Source organism: Tubulanus polymorphus, chromosome 3 (assembly GCF_964204645.1).
Source record: "Tubulanus polymorphus chromosome 3, tnTubPoly1.2, whole genome shotgun sequence".
NCBI lineage: Eukaryota > Metazoa > Nemertea > Palaeonemertea > Tubulaniformes > Tubulanidae > Tubulanus > Tubulanus polymorphus.
In genome coordinates, this window is record NC_134027.1 from 9,359,435 (window position 1) to 9,376,149 (window position 16,715).

Here is a 16,715-nt window from a genome sequence, read left to right on the forward strand (position 1 = left end):
CACGCGCCATTGAGGGAATCGTCCACATCAAAATGGCGAGCGACGCAGTGGAGAAGCGGCGTGATTCGAAAAAATCAGCTACCGATTCTGCGGTTCACGACGGAAACGCCGTGCGATTAAAACCGAAAATCACCCTGGTCAATGGAGTAGCTTTGGTCGTCGGTACAATCATCGGATCCGGGATTTTCTTGACGCCGAAAGGAGTTCTTGATGGAGCCGGTAGTGTAAGTGTTCAAACAAACCAAAGTACAATTCAATTAAGGATATTTGAGTTGATTATATAATAATTACAATAATTTTGAAAAATTCAGTTGATAGGAGATCTAAATAGTCCCTATAGCCTACTTTACAAATAAGCCAGCATTATTCAAAGTTTCCACGCAACATTTATTTTTGGCATACAATAATAGATAAGATAGCTGGGACATACTCCGCGCGTAGGCGTAGTGACCGGTATTTTATAATTCCCCATGATCAGTGTTTGTGTTAATTACAACAAATTGTTCTACGCAAATTTGCTTTAATGTTAAGAATGGGCCTATTCTTATTCTCATTCTCTATACCAGGAGGAATAAAGGATAGGCAAAGGTCAAACAGAGCCTAACAAACCATATAAAAGATACCAGCTTTGAAGTCAATCGATCCTTGTTACAAGAGCTTGTTACACATTAGCATGATGCAATCACCTCTCTAGCTTCAGCAGTACAGTAGAAGGGAATCGAATATTATTGGAGATAATCAATCTTGCTTTGTGGTTTAAAAGTTACTTAATTTGAGGCCACACCAAAATTGTTCATTTTCTCAGCAGTAAGGATGAATATTTAAAAGTTTTCTTTTAATTGTGCTAGTTAGTTTGGGCAAAGTTCCTTAAGTTTTCCAAGCATCAATGGTCGATGCAAAAACGGTCAAGTCAGCAATCGACGGACAAAACCAATTCTATTAGGCCTACAAATATATTTCAATAACAAAGAATGTAGGCCGATTAGAATTGGATATTGGCTCCCAAGAGCTTACTTCTCGACCAACTTCAGTAGACTAATTTAATATAGACCCCACAAACCTTTTAATAATGATAATTAATGTTTTATACAGCGCATAATCCAGCATTTAAAAACTGATCACAGGGCTTCACATGATAAAAGCCTAAAGAGCAATTTTAAAAGTTGGCCCCGAAGATCTCCAGAGATGTTTTAGACTAGAGCTCTCTGGGAAGCAGCTGATTCCACAGGCCTTTGATGGAAAAGCTTCAGGACCAAAATACTTTTTTCTGTCGTTTCAGGTTGGATTTTCGTTGATAATTTGGGCAGTATGCGGCGCGCTGTCCCTTCTCGGGGCTCTGTGTTACGCCGAATTAGGTACAACGATTACGACTTCCGGTGGAGATTACATTTACATCATGGAAGCATTCGGCGGTTTGCCAGCATTTTTACAACTTTGGGTAAGTTGTTATTTGATTCTTTCATTCATTTATTATTTCATCCTTTTATCGAGTCAGTATCCTTTTCTGTTAACGTCACGTAGGTTTGATTTTCTAAAACATTTTATCGCTTTTCTTAAGAAAGTTAATTTCAAATTGAACTTATCATTCGATTTATCTTTTGTCCAGGTGAATTTGATCGTTATAAGACCAACAGCTCAAGCGATTGTCGCCCTCGTGTTCGCCAACTACGCGTTAGTGCCATTTTTCCCTGGATGTGATCCTCCAGACATAGCTGCCCGCTTACTAGCTGCAATGTGTATATGTAAGTTTTAGGCATTGACAATAGAAGATTTAGTTGAACAAAAGCTCAGATCTTAGATGTTGTACACTTTAAGGCCCTACAATGTGACTAATTTATAATAAGCATGAACAGGTCTAAGCCTATTTGTCTCTATGTGTTATTTATCTGCTAGTGTAGAGCATTAGGAGACGAATGTATGGTCAAGAGCTTCTACTTGGTAATAGTCAATTGATTAACTGATTAGTTAAATTTGAAAAAAAACTTTAGTTAAAAGAGTTTATGATCCATGGTCTGGTCGATCTATTATGCGGGAGATAGTGAATGGCATGTAATGTTGGAGTAGGCCTAATGAATGAATAGCTCAAACAGACATTCAGACTGTAAGAACTAAAACCTTTGTTTGAACTTAATATAGCAGGCAATTTTTCCATTGTAGCATTTCCTAACTATTGTCCCTTTATCACATCCCACTTATTAACTCTTACACTGTAACAAAAACATTTCTAGGGCCCCTATTATGAGATTTACTATATAGACAAAAGCAAAACAAAAAAAATCTCAATAGGCTTATGTTGTGTTGATATGATTATACATAAATAAATTGTTTATTATCTTGCCTGACTTATGAATTGAAATATCACGAAAGTAATTCAATCAATTTTCAAAAAGCTTTCACCAGTTTATGGGCATTAGTGGACCAAAATAATCTATATTTTTTAATGAGCCTTTTAAAAATCACAAGACTAAAAGATCAATCGCTAAGTTTAAGCACAGTGTACCTAGATTCCTTTGATAACCTCATGGACTTGGCACTGAATTTGTCAACTTTAGTTCCGTTTACCTTTTTAAAAGATACTTATCGTTAAAGAAATATTTACTCATGGACTATCGTTGATAATTGTACGTTTTAACAATCTGTTAAAATCTTGGTCGAACAATTGGTAGATTATTTTCTTAAATCTGCTTTATCTCAAGGAAACAATCTCTGAATTTGCTCTGTGAGTAACAATTGATTTCTTGAATTGAGCCTTCTCAATATCAATACTATCATGATCAATAAAATCAATAAACATTCATTCAGGTACCCAGTAACCAGGAAGCAACATTTCTGTGGACAACCATTCTTAATTACTCCTTGCGATTATTACTCTAGATTCGGATACCGCGATACTTATGAAATGTCGAGCCTACAACAAAAATCTGTACATAGATATATGGGTTTTCCTTCCAAAATCATTGAAATCATTACGGCTTAGTTTTACAAACATCAGTGATATCGTTGTTCAAATTTAAGTAGTTTTGTCATGTTTCCTCAGTTTGGTTGTTAAATATCCGGGTTTGATAAAATCTCAAAGTGGTTCGTTCTGTAGTGATTACTGTATTGACAAGATATGCAAAATGACACGGTAATCGTAGCATTGATGTGTTCTTTCTTATAGACAAATTTTCTTCCTTTGATAGTAGGAACTGTCGAATTAACTGCGAAAACCATATGAGGACCTTTGTATTTCATTCCTTTCGACAAAAATCTTAGCTTCAAATTCAATAGCTTATGAGGAGCCATATGCCGAGGCTGATTTTCTGATATGTCATGTAAACCAATCAGGTCTGGACCATTGGATATTGGCATTTGATGCGATCACTGTTGTGGCCTCAATTTCTATGCTAATTACTTGGCGTATGTGTTGATCTATCTGGTATTGACACCTACTACTCGGTTTTCTCTGGGTTGCCTGCTGTAAACGTGTCTTGTCTTCAGGGGTTCGGATTTTGCATTTACCAAAGCTTGCTATCATGAAGTTGGCGAAACCTCTTTGTTGTTCTCTTAATCACATATTCTTACGTACATTCATGAAACATTTGAAATATAAATATGAATGATGAAATCAGTTTCTACAACGATACCAAATTTCGAATTTATCGCAGTTGTTTCATGAAGTCATGATTAAAGTAGATATTTTGATATCAGGGCAGATGGTTCTTCAAAGTCCATGTATACTTATTACAGATGTACTTGATAAAGAGGGTATATCTGTCCCTTGCACTGGCTAACCAGACAGGCCATTGTTATCAAACTAAATTTGTCTAAATGCCTCTTCAAGTCGAGATGGGTCGATTTGCTTACCGTTAAATGATAATTGTAAGGCTTGATAAAATGACAGATTTTTTTCTGATATGCTAGGTCTGTTCGTGTGCATATTCCACCACCTGATACCTGAGCTATGAAATATGAACTAATTCGGTGTCATTTGGTGCGCCCCGATTGATAATAGAGTCATAGGGAGGTCATTAAGATTTATCAAATTGAATGCTCAGACTGATCATATGGAAGGATTACGTAGACATAAATGAAAAAAACTACCGCATATGAATAGCTTCAAGTGCTATATATATAATATATGTAAAAAGATCACTTAGCCAGACATCAATTAAAAAGTAGGATGTGTGTTATGTTTGATACTAAAGCTGAGATGCAATAGTTGTAAGCATCAGAGTCGCCTCCCTTGTTTCGTGATTTATGTGGGCACTGGTAATAGCTGAATTTTAATCCTATTAAAGACATTTGGTAGTACAAAAAAGTAATGGCCTATTCAGTATCGAGCTAGGCCCATTTTGTCCCAGTCTGATATTTAATACCATTTTTAACTACAACTACACGCTTTCTCATGACAAAAATTTAGTGAAGATGCTTTGAGAACATGCAAAGTTACCCTCGAACAACTTGAATAGCGGTACATTTATTTATAGAATAACCTCTTGAACCTGAAATTCAACCCATTCTCTATTAGAACACCACAAGACATATATCCATCAAATAGTTGTCGGAATGTTTATTTCAGAATTACTTGAAGAATATAATAAGATGTTGTATATAGAGGTTCACGAGTCATCCAGAGTTCGAATATCTTTCTGCAAATAAGAAAACAATATCCGCAATCATATAGAGTTGATTTGGTCCAGCCCAAATTGGCCCGTATCAGGCCTAATAAGAGGGCACGTTCACTTGATACTAAACAATGCCGTGACAAAGCAAAGTTAATCAGCAAAGTTAATCGCAACTTTTTGACCCGTGCTGAAATTTGGTTCTGGCCTGTTTTTAAAAAATTTTTTTGGGTCGGGACTAATTTGGCGCAGGCTAAACAGGCACAGGCCCATTTGACACCTGTATGAATGGCCAAATGGCGTGTGTGATTGCGGCTATAGGATCCATTGCTAGAATTAGCTACCCCTCATGAAATGTTTAAGATTTTTAAAAAGGAAAATGCCTTGTAGCGAAGTGACGCTCATTTATTTTGTATGATACGGATTAATATAGCGTTGGAGTTTTTTTAGGTTTTTTATGGCAGTTTGAATTTATCCTGTGGCACTGTTCTTAAAGTTCCCTGGTTGAGATTTCTTCATATCATTAACAGGTATCCTAACGGCTATAAATGCGATGAACGTGCGATGGGCGACACGAATTCAGGATCTGTTCACGGCTGCTAAATTACTAGCATTGGTAATACTTATAGGAACTGGGCTTGTAATGATATGTATGGGTAAGTAATGGTGTTGGAGAAAGTTTGAATTCTGAGACGATGCCAAATTCTTTTGACAAATTTAATATGTGATAAACTGAAACATTTTGCTTGAAAATATGGGAAAAAAATCCACTGAATGAGAACATATGAAGGAAAAGTTTCCTCTAAGGAACTAGACGTATTGGCCCCACTCCGCGCGGTGGCGCCACCCCGCGGGATTTAGGCGAAGCAGCAGAACACAAACACGGCCACTCTCTCAATTTTCAATGATAGAAATCGTGTGTGCATTTCAATTATTTCGGCTGTTAGGGTTTTAAGGCACAATATAAGTTGATGATGTGATATGGCAAAAACACTGAAATGTGCGTAGTTGCGTAACTATTTGCAGTGAATTGCAGACGGAACATGAAGCCTGAACGGCCGTTTAAAAAAAATTATACCAATCGCAATTGTAAAATAAAAATGAGATAGAACCTAAGTTAAAATTCTGGCCATTTCTAAAATGTTATTAATTATTATTACTAATTTTTAGTCAGTGCGGAACGTTTAGTTTTCCAACAATAATGAGGGGTGGTAGGTAGTCATGCAATTCAAGTCATCATTTATTACACGTTACTACCGTGTTGTTGAAAATCTCGCGAGTCCTGGACCAAACCCCAATGAACAATGTGATCTGTGTGCTGGCCACAAGTGTGCTGGCCACAAATGCACACAGATCACACTACACTACCCATTACACACTCCAGTACCCACAGCTTTCATATATCCATCCAAATATTAAGTGGCTTTCTTCCTGGGTTATACGTGTATATGGACAACCAGAGTGGGTGGACAGATCTTATATTGCACAATGAGCCACCAACTGAAATTTTAACTGACCACCTTAGTTTTTGTAGATCTGTCTAGACCGTGAAATATTCCACAAAGGGCAAATTTGCTCAGCTTAGTTTTATGGCAAGTGCAGTTCAGTAGACCGTTTTATCCATTCTGAATAAGATCTCCATTATTCAGACTATAGTCTAGTACCAAATGGCAAAAAAACGGACTGAAAAATTGGCCAATATGTTAGCTTTACATGAGATTGCAATGATTTCTGCAAAGGTTGGCTCTAATTTGGATGATGCAAAGCCACTGACTAAATCGTCAAAACCTCAAGTCAAAAGGGGCAGCTCCTATTTGATTTGTTCCTTTAAACTAAATGTTGTCCTGATGATTTTGTAGGACATACCCACTACTTTGAAAATGCTTTTGAGGGTACTACAACTGATGTTAAAAAGGCATCGCTGGCCCTCTACTCAGGATTATTTGCTTATGCTGGATGGTAAGTAGAGCTATTATTTGTACAATTAGTCTTCGCTGTAGCTTGAAATTTGATTATTGTTTTTTAACGTGTGGCTTTGTTGCTTTAACGACATCATTTGGAACAATTGATGTAGCCGAATTTTAGCTGCGGCTACTCTGCTATTACTATACTACATTGTAAAACATGTGCTATAAATCTAATGAACATATTCAACCGCAGTTCTTCATCCTTACTGTGGATGACACTTCACACTTCTGAGACAACCAGACAAACAGAAGAAAGCATGTTCAAACTTTATTCAGCATAGTAGACTGAAGACTACCTTATGTGGAATGACAAACCTAAGTTAAATTGTCATGCTTTCATACATTATTCCAGTCACAATAGGTTATTGCCGATTGTTAAAATAGTTCAGCTTTTTCCGTTATTCGTTAAACCCTCCAAAAGGCCAAATAAGTGCATTTCTTTATTCGAGAGTGTGTCCAACAAATGCTTGCATTTTTGGCCCATGCCATATTAGGCCAGGAACACCTGTTCACACCTGTGCCAAATCGTCTCTGCCGGTTTTTGACCATGAACGAACAAGTCAATACATATCAATCCTGTCTTCGACACTTACTTTGGTTGAATTTGCGAAAGTGAGTCTGGCAAGGAAATCAAACGGCGAAGAAAAACAATTCAACTTGTTGACCCTTAGTTCTTATCTGGCTATCCCTTAAACGGTTCGATCAGTGATCGCCACCAGACTAACGTGCAAACCTTTTAGGAGCTATAGCCTATGTATAAAAAGCTTTTTGAAATACATTTTCATTTATACGACGGTACTCTGAAAGCTGAGGGTAAGAAAAAATTAGGGTGATAATATTTAAAGCCACATCAAAGCCCTTAAAGCCCTTAGGGCTTCTTGTTTTATGATATCTCATGTAATATAGAAAATGTTTAACCACTTAAGTGAATTGTTGTGGAAGTGATATGAATGACGAATTGCCTTCATTTGCTGAAGTATGGTAAAGTAGGCTGTTGTGGAAGATTTTCTGAAAATTTCGTCTCAAGGTTGTTGGTTTATGTTTCATTTCAATGCGGTTAGGTTTCACAATATTCTGCGTAATCTTTCTCGCAACATGTCTAGAAAGCTACGCAAATTCTTGTTTAGACACTTAAAACTTTTTTGAAGGAAAGATTAATGATTGTTTTCCGATTGATAAGATGTATTGCACCTCTCCTGGTTAACGTGCCCATCATGAGCTAGTGAATTGCCAATTGAACCTGGCATTTTAAAAGTTTCTCAAATTCTGAGGAACTCTCTCTCTTTCGTTAACCAACTGCCATCAACAGAATCTATGTGTATGGTCATTGTAGTCTAGTAGTCTGATGTAATACATATATGACATTGTTGAATTTCAAAGATATACAGTTTATTTCAATATAATGAATGCCAGCTGGTGCTAAGTGTGTAGGTGATATTTAATATCCAAGGTGATATGTAAGCTGGTGCGAAACGTGACTTCGTGACGCAATCTGATTGAACTACGTTACAGGATAAGACTTTGTTGATTTATTCATTTCATATTTTAGAACTCAGATGATAGCCGCAATCACACGAGCATTTTTGGCCGAAAATATGACTTACTTCACTTAGTTTAAGCATTGTTGTTTAGTATGGAGTGAGTGGTTTACGTGTGAACAAGCTCTCTAAATGGGCCAAATTTGACTCGGACCTGATCCGTGCCAATTTGGCCCGGGCCAAATCATCACCATATGGTTGATCACGGCTAGTATGAACTCTAGTCTCTCGTAGTGGGATTGATTTCCATATTAACTCATTTGAATCGTTGTTGATATGAAAATCGTCATGTGCTATAAAATACATCGACCTATCTTGCACACATTTTTGTATGCTTGACTTGAACACAGTCACACCGCAAAAACTGATTTATCTCTATAATCTTGTCATCTATTAGGAATCACATGACTGGCGATTATAAAAACTATGTTCGGCTTCGCGGGGAAGGCCATCAACGTTAATTGTGCTTTTTTTTTTAAATGACAAATGGAATCGTGAAATTTATGCGTTTTTGATCATAATCGCGAATGCCTCCGTAATTGGGGCGATTCATGTATCAATTTAGCGCTGCGCCGCAGGAGGAATTAGATAAATCAGTCTAGTGTTGGTTTTGATAATAAATTGTCGAGAGTAATTTGATCCAAAAGTTTACAGTAGTACATTTTCATATCTCGTGTTGTCTCAAGTTTATCTTCAAATTCACGTCAATGATAATTATTTCTGAATGATTAAGGTCGTCTCGTATCTTATCGTTAACTCAAAAACTTGTTGAGATAAAATCGTCACATTTGCATGTCAGGTGGTTTCGCGTGGCATGAAGATGAATTCGATGAATGCATTCGAGATGGCTGAGTAGTCACCGTGGCTATATATTCTTGGAATCTTAGAAAAATGTACATTTTACTCTGTAACTGGATTTTTGTTTATGTAGGGTATTCATATATTACGTATAGGTAGTATTCATGTATCAATAGTCAATATACCATCCAAGATGGCTATGTGGTGGCCATCTTTGATTAAAAAAATGTTGGCCTGTAACATTGAATTTATTTCATAAGCAATGATTTCTCCAATGAATTGATTCATTTTTTGTGAATAACTGATGAAAAACCAAAGCAATTAAAAAAGAAACCAATGTTATTGCTTGGTTTTTATTGGGATGTCCGGGAATGTGCTTGCGCTTGCAAGGCAGTTTCTGATTCGATTTCTGACCACTAATGTTAAGAAAGCCATCTTAATTATGTCTGATAATTATTCCTGATGGATAAGCTTGCTTTATCATGTCTAAGACACGCACAAGTTCGTGCAAAAAGCATTATAATCTGTTTGTGGATAGAGAAAAAAGGTATGTAACTATTCAGGATGCGCAGAAATAAGATTGGATAACAACCAAATGGGTTGGATCTGCCTGAAAGCTTGAATGCAATAAGGTCTATCAATAACACTATGAAGTGTGTTATCAAGATACAACATATTTATTCTTATGTGATGACGATATATTTTTCCTTTGATAGAAATCGTACAAAATCTTTAGTTTTGAGTAGGTTTAAATTGTATCTACAGTTTTCTATTTGTGGAAATTGCCCCTAAACTGCTCTGTTCAAAAATCAAAATTAACTGAACTGGTATTCAGGTTTTGATGGATGGTTTTGGAAAGGTTGAGGATTTTCATGCCATTACACCTATTTCTCATCCATGAGTGGGGAACACTGGTGTTCCTGCAATTTAACCTAAAAAAGGCATCCAATACGCGGCTTGTATCAAATGTTAAATCGTTATACACTATTATCAAATGAATTGATAAGAATAGCTTCATAACAGGACAGTAACATGTGGACAGATGTATGCATATGATTTTGTATACCGCTATAGCCAATCTACAGCTGTTATGTACTACAAACACGTGTTGGCGCCATTTTTGTGCATTTTCACAGCTTTTCTAAAAATGATGTCGCCATAAATTTCTGTCCGTTAGTGCTCATCGACAGAAAAAAGTATCTAAAAGATAGACGCAAATTGGGAATCCTCCCAATTTTCAAATAGCTTGTGAACGAAAAGGCTACAAAAAAAAGAATTGCATTCATTCCTTATGGTATCTTTTCAGGAATTTCCTCAACTTTGTTACCGAAGAATTAAAAGATCCATTTGTAAATCTACCGCGAGCTATTTATATCAGTATACCGATCGTGACGTCAATCTACTGTCTAGCAAATGTAGCCTACTTCAGCGTATTGTCCAAATATGACATCATGGAATCAACAGCAGTGGCAGTTGTTAGTATAAAATACTATTGAATTTATTCTAAAAATATCAGAACCCACTATTCTGCAGATATATATCAGTATCTATTATTTTGATTATGATTAACGTATATGCCTTAAAATTTACAGTCGTTTGGTGGTAAAGTGTTCTCATTCATGGCATGGATAATACCAGTTTTTGTATCGCTATCCTGTTTCGGAAGTGTGAACGGTCTGCTGTTTACCTCAGGAAGGTATGTACCGGTAATTCGATGACTCGTGTGTGTGCAAGTGTCAATATTTACATGTTGATACCAAGTAAGGAGGTAGTTTACTGAAGGTTTCATTTCAGGCCCGGTTAAATGAGGCAATTTGTATCAAAAATTCCACCCTAGTGTGTTGAACAACAGGAATACCACTATAGTGCGCCTACACTGCGGCGCTGTGTATCGTTAGTTACAAGTATTTCACTATGTTTGACACGTGCTGCCATTTTTCAAGAGAGATAATTACTAATTACATCAATACACCGCAGTGCGGTGTACTAGCAAAATCTATCACTGATTTATTCACCGCACTGCGGTGTAGACGCACTGAAAGGGTTAAACTGAAAAAACTCTAAAAAAGAGTTACAATACTAACTATACCTACATGTCGAGCAGTCTATACCAACTGTAAAATATCATAATAATTCTCTATGTGCTTGTTCGTGGAATTATTTCAGGCTATTTTTCGTCGGTGGACGCGAAGGTCATCTGCCTGGATTCTTGTCAATGATTCACCTACGGCGTTATACTCCGATGCCGGCTCTGCTGTTTACTGTAAGTGTCAACTAATGAACGATTTCATCGAACATATTTCAGGTTATTCTTCGTCGGAGCTAGAGAGGGCCATTTGCCGGCCGCGTTGGCCATGATCCACGTGCGTCGTTGCACGCCGATGGCCGCCTTACTGTTCACTGTAAGTCATTCGGATTCAGGAGTGAGGACTTGAGCTGCCGGCTTGCTTAACGTGCAGCATCACTCGCCTTGGGTCCTGTAATGATCATTGCTGCATGAATTTCTAACGGATAGTACAGTATTGTCATAGATTGCATGCAGAACCCTATGCCTGAAATTTGCATTTGATAGTTTCGTGCCGTTTTCAACTAGGAGAACAAACTTGTACTAGCATGAAACCGAAGACCCTATGGGCATACTTAACGACCGTGATTACCATTCAGAATGACTGTTTTGATGATATTCAGTGTAATGACTGTGACAGATTTTCACATGATATTCACTACGCGTTAATTATGCTTGCATTTTGTGTATGAATTCCATCCTTTGGGATGCATGATTAATCAAAAATGTTTTGAAACCATGAATGTATCATATTCCTTAGTATCCATGTATTGGTAATAGAGGGAGTTAGTGCTGCTACTGCTATGAATACTGGTTATTAGCCTAGTTAGTTCCAAAAACCTAGCATCCTACTGGGTTAAGCTAGATTTCATGGATTTGACCCTCCTATATGAAATATGGTATAGCATTGATCCATGCAACCACTTAACAACCAGTGTGATAATTCACCCTTATGTCCAAAAACCGACTTTACTTTTTCCTTTTTTAGGGTTTGATGTCTCTTATCATGTTGACATCGGGTGAAATATTTGCGCTATTAAACTATATGAGTTTTGCGCAGTGGCTGTCAGTCGGAGCGTCGATCGCTGGTATGGTATATTTAAGATACAAACGTCCAGAAATGAAACGGCCAATTAAGGTAATTACTGTAACATTAAATCCAGCTTAATTATCACGAGAGACTCGTCATTTGAATTGTCTGTAGGTTTCTAATGTTGATTACTTTTTCGTTGCAGTACCCGCTTATCATACCGATTTTGTTCCTGTTAGCCGTACTGTTCTTGCTGATAGTTCCATTATTTGCTGCTCCACGCGATACTGGAATTGGCCTACTAATAATATGCTCTGGTATCCCTGTTTACTGGCTAGGTGTCAGTTGGAAACGAAAACCGAAAGCCTTCACTAGATTTGTCGGTAAGTTTGTTATACAATATCGAAAATTCAAATGTACATGATATATTGAGAATAAGTGAGAATTGTTGTTTCTCCCTTGAAGAATTTGCCAGAAGACTGCATTCCATAGCATGGATAATTTGCTGAACCGAGAATGTTATTTTTTGTGAACTTTCAGATAAAGCGACAAAAAGATTACAGCAATTGTTACTGGTAGTTCCTCAAGAAGATTAGAGACCGGTATATCATCATAAGCACCATCTCAACATACAACCTAGACGTAAAGAATGTGCAATGCAAAATGTCAGTTGAAATTCGGATCTGTCTTCTCCCATAATGGAAAAAAGGCATCAATTTTTATAAGACCTACTGATGTCAACATTCAGGATTATGATATGTCAAGGTGCCTTTATCAACTACTGATTCCGTGCTCAGGATTTCGGGCTAAAGAGCTTTTTTCATCGATGCTTTGTATGTCTTGTTTCCAAACTTTGCATATACATGTACCTTGTCCGCGGAGCATTACGTGATTGAAATGATGCATTTAAAATCTATAGGTGAAGATTTTTTCGAAGAAAATGCATGTGGCAGTCTATTTCATATGTTTGTAAAAGATTCTCATCTTGCATAATATAGCAGTAACTGACACATACAAGATTTGTTAGTAGGAATTATATTTGGTTTCGAATCATTCATCTGTAGTATAGAGTTCAACGAACCGGGTGATTATCAATGATAATGAAACAAAGGAATCTCATTCATTCACATCTTATTTTTTCTGGAAGAGCACCTTTTCCGTCGCTATTTTGAGTTTCAAGTCAAAGCTCTAAAAAGTTACCCAATAAGCCTGCCATGTATGTTGATATATACTTTAAGAAATAATTGCGAGTGACAACGATATTCATTTTCAAATATTTATGCCAAGATCAATTTTACCTAGGTTAACTTATGTGAGGGTTATGCGAATGTATTATGCCAGGGGAATGAGCCAACATATTGTAATAAATGGAATGTTTATATGATCGTGTGTATTTATGTGATAATCATATTTTTGAATGAGTTGATAATTTTTTTAAAGAAGATTATTGCACCGAGCGAACTTTCATACTACAGGTATTTATAAGTATGATAGCGTGCTAGATTATTGGTGATAGGATTTCTAGCTATGCTTCGATCCTGCTGTGGAACTTCACAAATTGAACTAGTTCCATTCGATAAATGTTTCTGCTGTGCCTTGAATCAAGATATAGCTTTTGAGATATAGGAATTTTCTTTGAGCTAAAATTCAAAGATTTCATTTTAGACTCTTATCAATCAATGCCAACTTTGTAAGAATAACCTGGTCACAAAGTTGTTACGCTGATAGTATAAGTGTGTTATGATGATAATATATGTGTTAAGTTAATAAATGTTAAAGACATATGCCTATGCAGGGGCGGGCCGATGATTTTGCCGATGATTATATTTTTGAAAATGTACTTGTGATCAACTATGAAACAACTGCGTCTACAACATTATAATCCGTAACATTTGTAAATGAAGTGTCTCGATCGACCTGAATCATGATACTGGAAAATTATCAGTCTCAAATAGCCCCAGAGCCTTCAAAATCCAACCATTTAAAAAAGATTTCTGCGAGGAAGACCCTTGAGCCCCTTGAAAAAAATTGGCATGAATCTTTCTCGTAGTTAACGCCTTGTGGCGTCAGTCGACTTGCTTCCACCGGCCCCTGCTGCGATGATATTTATTGCAATAAATTTATATGGATCATTACCTCGCTTAAATTATAGTCGGCACTATCCTAAAACTACCTTAAGGGATTTTCTGCAACCTTGACCTTTCAAAACTGCGCCTTGTCTTTAAAATTTTGAACTCCTTTAATTATGTTAGTTGATCAAAAGAAGTGTAGCGTACTTATAATAAATAGTTGATGTGATCAATGATAATGATGCTGAATCGGTATCAGGTCTTTCTGAATAAAAAGAATTGACGTTTCTTAAGGTTAAGTAATCTTTCGAAGATAAATTCAAGCAATTTACAATTACTTTCAAAAATTTACTGATGCTGCTTATGTTTTTGTCAGTTAGTATAATAATAAATGGCTTACAAAATGTCAGGTGTGTCTATGACTGTACCTAGCATTAATATGTTATAGTATTCTTCTTTCTTATAAGATTGTTTTACATGCATGTATCTCCTCATTTATGTTGTATCTGTACCATGGGGTTTCAAGGTTGTCTCATCTAAACAACGGAATTATGATTGTGAAATTGTTTTGACAAATTATTGTAGTAGATTACCAAACTGTGGTTACTTCATCGTGGTCAGTTATTTTAGATTTTAAAGCAATATCAGTGTATGAAAGCCAATAATTTACTATTTTACAAATAAAAATGTTTCCTGTCAATCTCACATATTTACAATGGAAAAGAAATATTGTCTTTTCTAGTACAGTTTACATGGTATATATTGCCTAAATCAACTATGGGACAATGTTTTAATGGTACGTATATATTCTTAGCTTCAAATAACTAAAAGGTATAGATTTGTATTTTATATGAAGTAAATTTTATTTGAGTACATTTTGTTTTTTCTTGTTTCAAGTCCAGTCTATCAAATTCTTCAAATTTACCATTCTTGTTTTGCTATTTTGATTAGATTGTATGTAAATCTGTCTTCCAATTTCAAACACTCAGAAATTGAATGTAGTTGGTAAATGTCTTTAGGTTGTGGTTTTAGGATTCAAACTATAGTAAAAATGGGCTTAAATCTAGGATAAGTCTCAAACATGGTACATTAAAAGTCTAAAAATGAATGATATATTAAGTGAATGCATTTTTCTGTAATATTTCAAAGCTGCTTTTTCCTTGCTATCTGGAGGCTCTACATGTTGAGTCTTACTTAGTTGGATTTTGGATTGCAAGAAAACTACGCCGGGCTAAAATTCTGCCAAGGTAACCATGACTGAGCACTCATGTCATTTGACCGATGCAGGGCCATTGTATGAGAACCATGTTGGACCTGCAGAATTTATCTTATGATGTATTCCTTTAAGATGCGTTTATGTAAAAATGTCATATAAGTACAACAACAGTGTTACACCCAATAACAGGATGTTTACCTTGCCTGTTAAAGTACCACTTGCTATTAGTACGTACTGTAGTTACCAGTATACCAAGTAAGCTTCACTAGTCTCAACTGAAACACGGTTACTGGAAAACTGAAATATTTCTGATTGCTCCATTGTGAATATAATAGCCTTGGGTTGATAATGATATGTACGAATGATCTCTATCTGACCAGGGTAAAGAATGCTCGCCATAAAAACTTTTTTAAAAAAATGTGTTACAAGTTCATACTCGAGTGTATGTGGTATGGACAAAATGCATGTACTGATGAAACTGATATTTGTATGCTAAGAAGTTCTATGTACCGTGATCAGAAATATCTAAAGTGAAAATTATATGATATTGATATTAGAGTACAGATCTCCTCTGGATTTTATCCAACTTTGAGTGTCGCGTTAAGCTAAGTCTCGACGCCATCAGGCTCGAATACCTACTGAGGGTGGATGCGTATGGTTGGGGACTGAGTTAACATCTTTGCTTGCTTCATCGACCAAAACTTAAGTTCAACATGGAAGCACCCTAGTGTCTATGTACGGTAATGATGGTTATTGTGTGTTATAATATCATGCGAGGTCCTTTGCCACTCATATGATCCATTTGTTCAATGACAAATTCATCGATGTTTTCATCATATTCTATTGGGTTTCTTCTCGGTACAGGACGAGTTATTTCTTACTTAGCTGCCTACGCATACTCGACTGCATGTGTATAATTTGAATGTAGCTTTTAATGTTCTTTGTTTGCCATAATTAAGATAATTGAAATGTGTGTACCGTTACTTTGTGATGTATGATTTAATGTACAGTAGTTCTATTAATGTGATATATTCATTGTACATCGACATCGTGGATAATAAAACATTAGTATATATATCATACATGATGTACTATTTGTCGTTTTTCTTCGCATCTGGTCATGGAGAAAAGAAGATATCATGGAAATTATGCAGTTGAACAGGGTGGCCACTTATCTGGAAATCAGGGAAATTTCTTTTCTTGAAAAAAATTCAGAGAATTTTGTAAAAAAGCGAAGTCAGAGAAATTTTTGTTGAGATTGCGCATAAAAAATCAGTTACCATCTCTTATGTCTTACATATTTGACTGTTAATTCATTGGATTCTTGGCAGTCTGTCAAGGAAAACTAAACGCATGTCAGGAAAAAGGCAAGTTAAATGAGAGTGGCCATGCTGTGGAACTACACATTTTCATCGCTCTGATGGTTTG

The 16,715-nt window shown here is 36.2% G+C and overlaps 1 protein-coding gene across 1 annotated transcript; it reads left to right on the plus strand.

Moving 5' to 3' along the window:
• The first annotated feature begins 32 nt into the window (after positions 1 to 32).
• Positions 33 to 16,337, plus strand: LOC141902054 (large neutral amino acids transporter small subunit 1-like). Its single transcript, XM_074789695.1, has 11 exons — positions 33 to 224; positions 1,280 to 1,438; positions 1,607 to 1,742; positions 5,135 to 5,260; positions 6,464 to 6,563; positions 10,214 to 10,382; positions 10,500 to 10,603; positions 11,213 to 11,309; positions 11,961 to 12,110; positions 12,208 to 12,385; positions 12,543 to 16,337. Exons 1-11 carry the CDS (start codon positions 33 to 35, stop codon positions 12,596 to 12,598), a joined length of 1,467 nt encoding a protein of 488 aa, XP_074645796.1. The 3' UTR covers positions 12,599 to 16,337.
• Positions 16,338 to 16,715: the final 378 nt, after the last annotated feature.

Excerpts from the sequence above, each read along its gene's own strand:
- LOC141902054 (XM_074789695.1), top strand. The coding sequence starts at position 33 with ATGGCGAGCGACGCAGTGGAGAAGCGGCGTGATTCGAAAAAATCAGCT. Across the intron at positions 225-1,279 it reads TTCTTGATGGAGCCGGTAGT|GTTGGATTTTCGTTGATAAT; the intron begins GTAAGTGTTCAA and ends CTGTCGTTTCAG. Across the intron at positions 10,604-11,212 it reads CTGCTGTTTACCTCAGGAAG|GTTATTCTTCGTCGGAGCTA; the intron begins GTATGTACCGGT and ends AACATATTTCAG.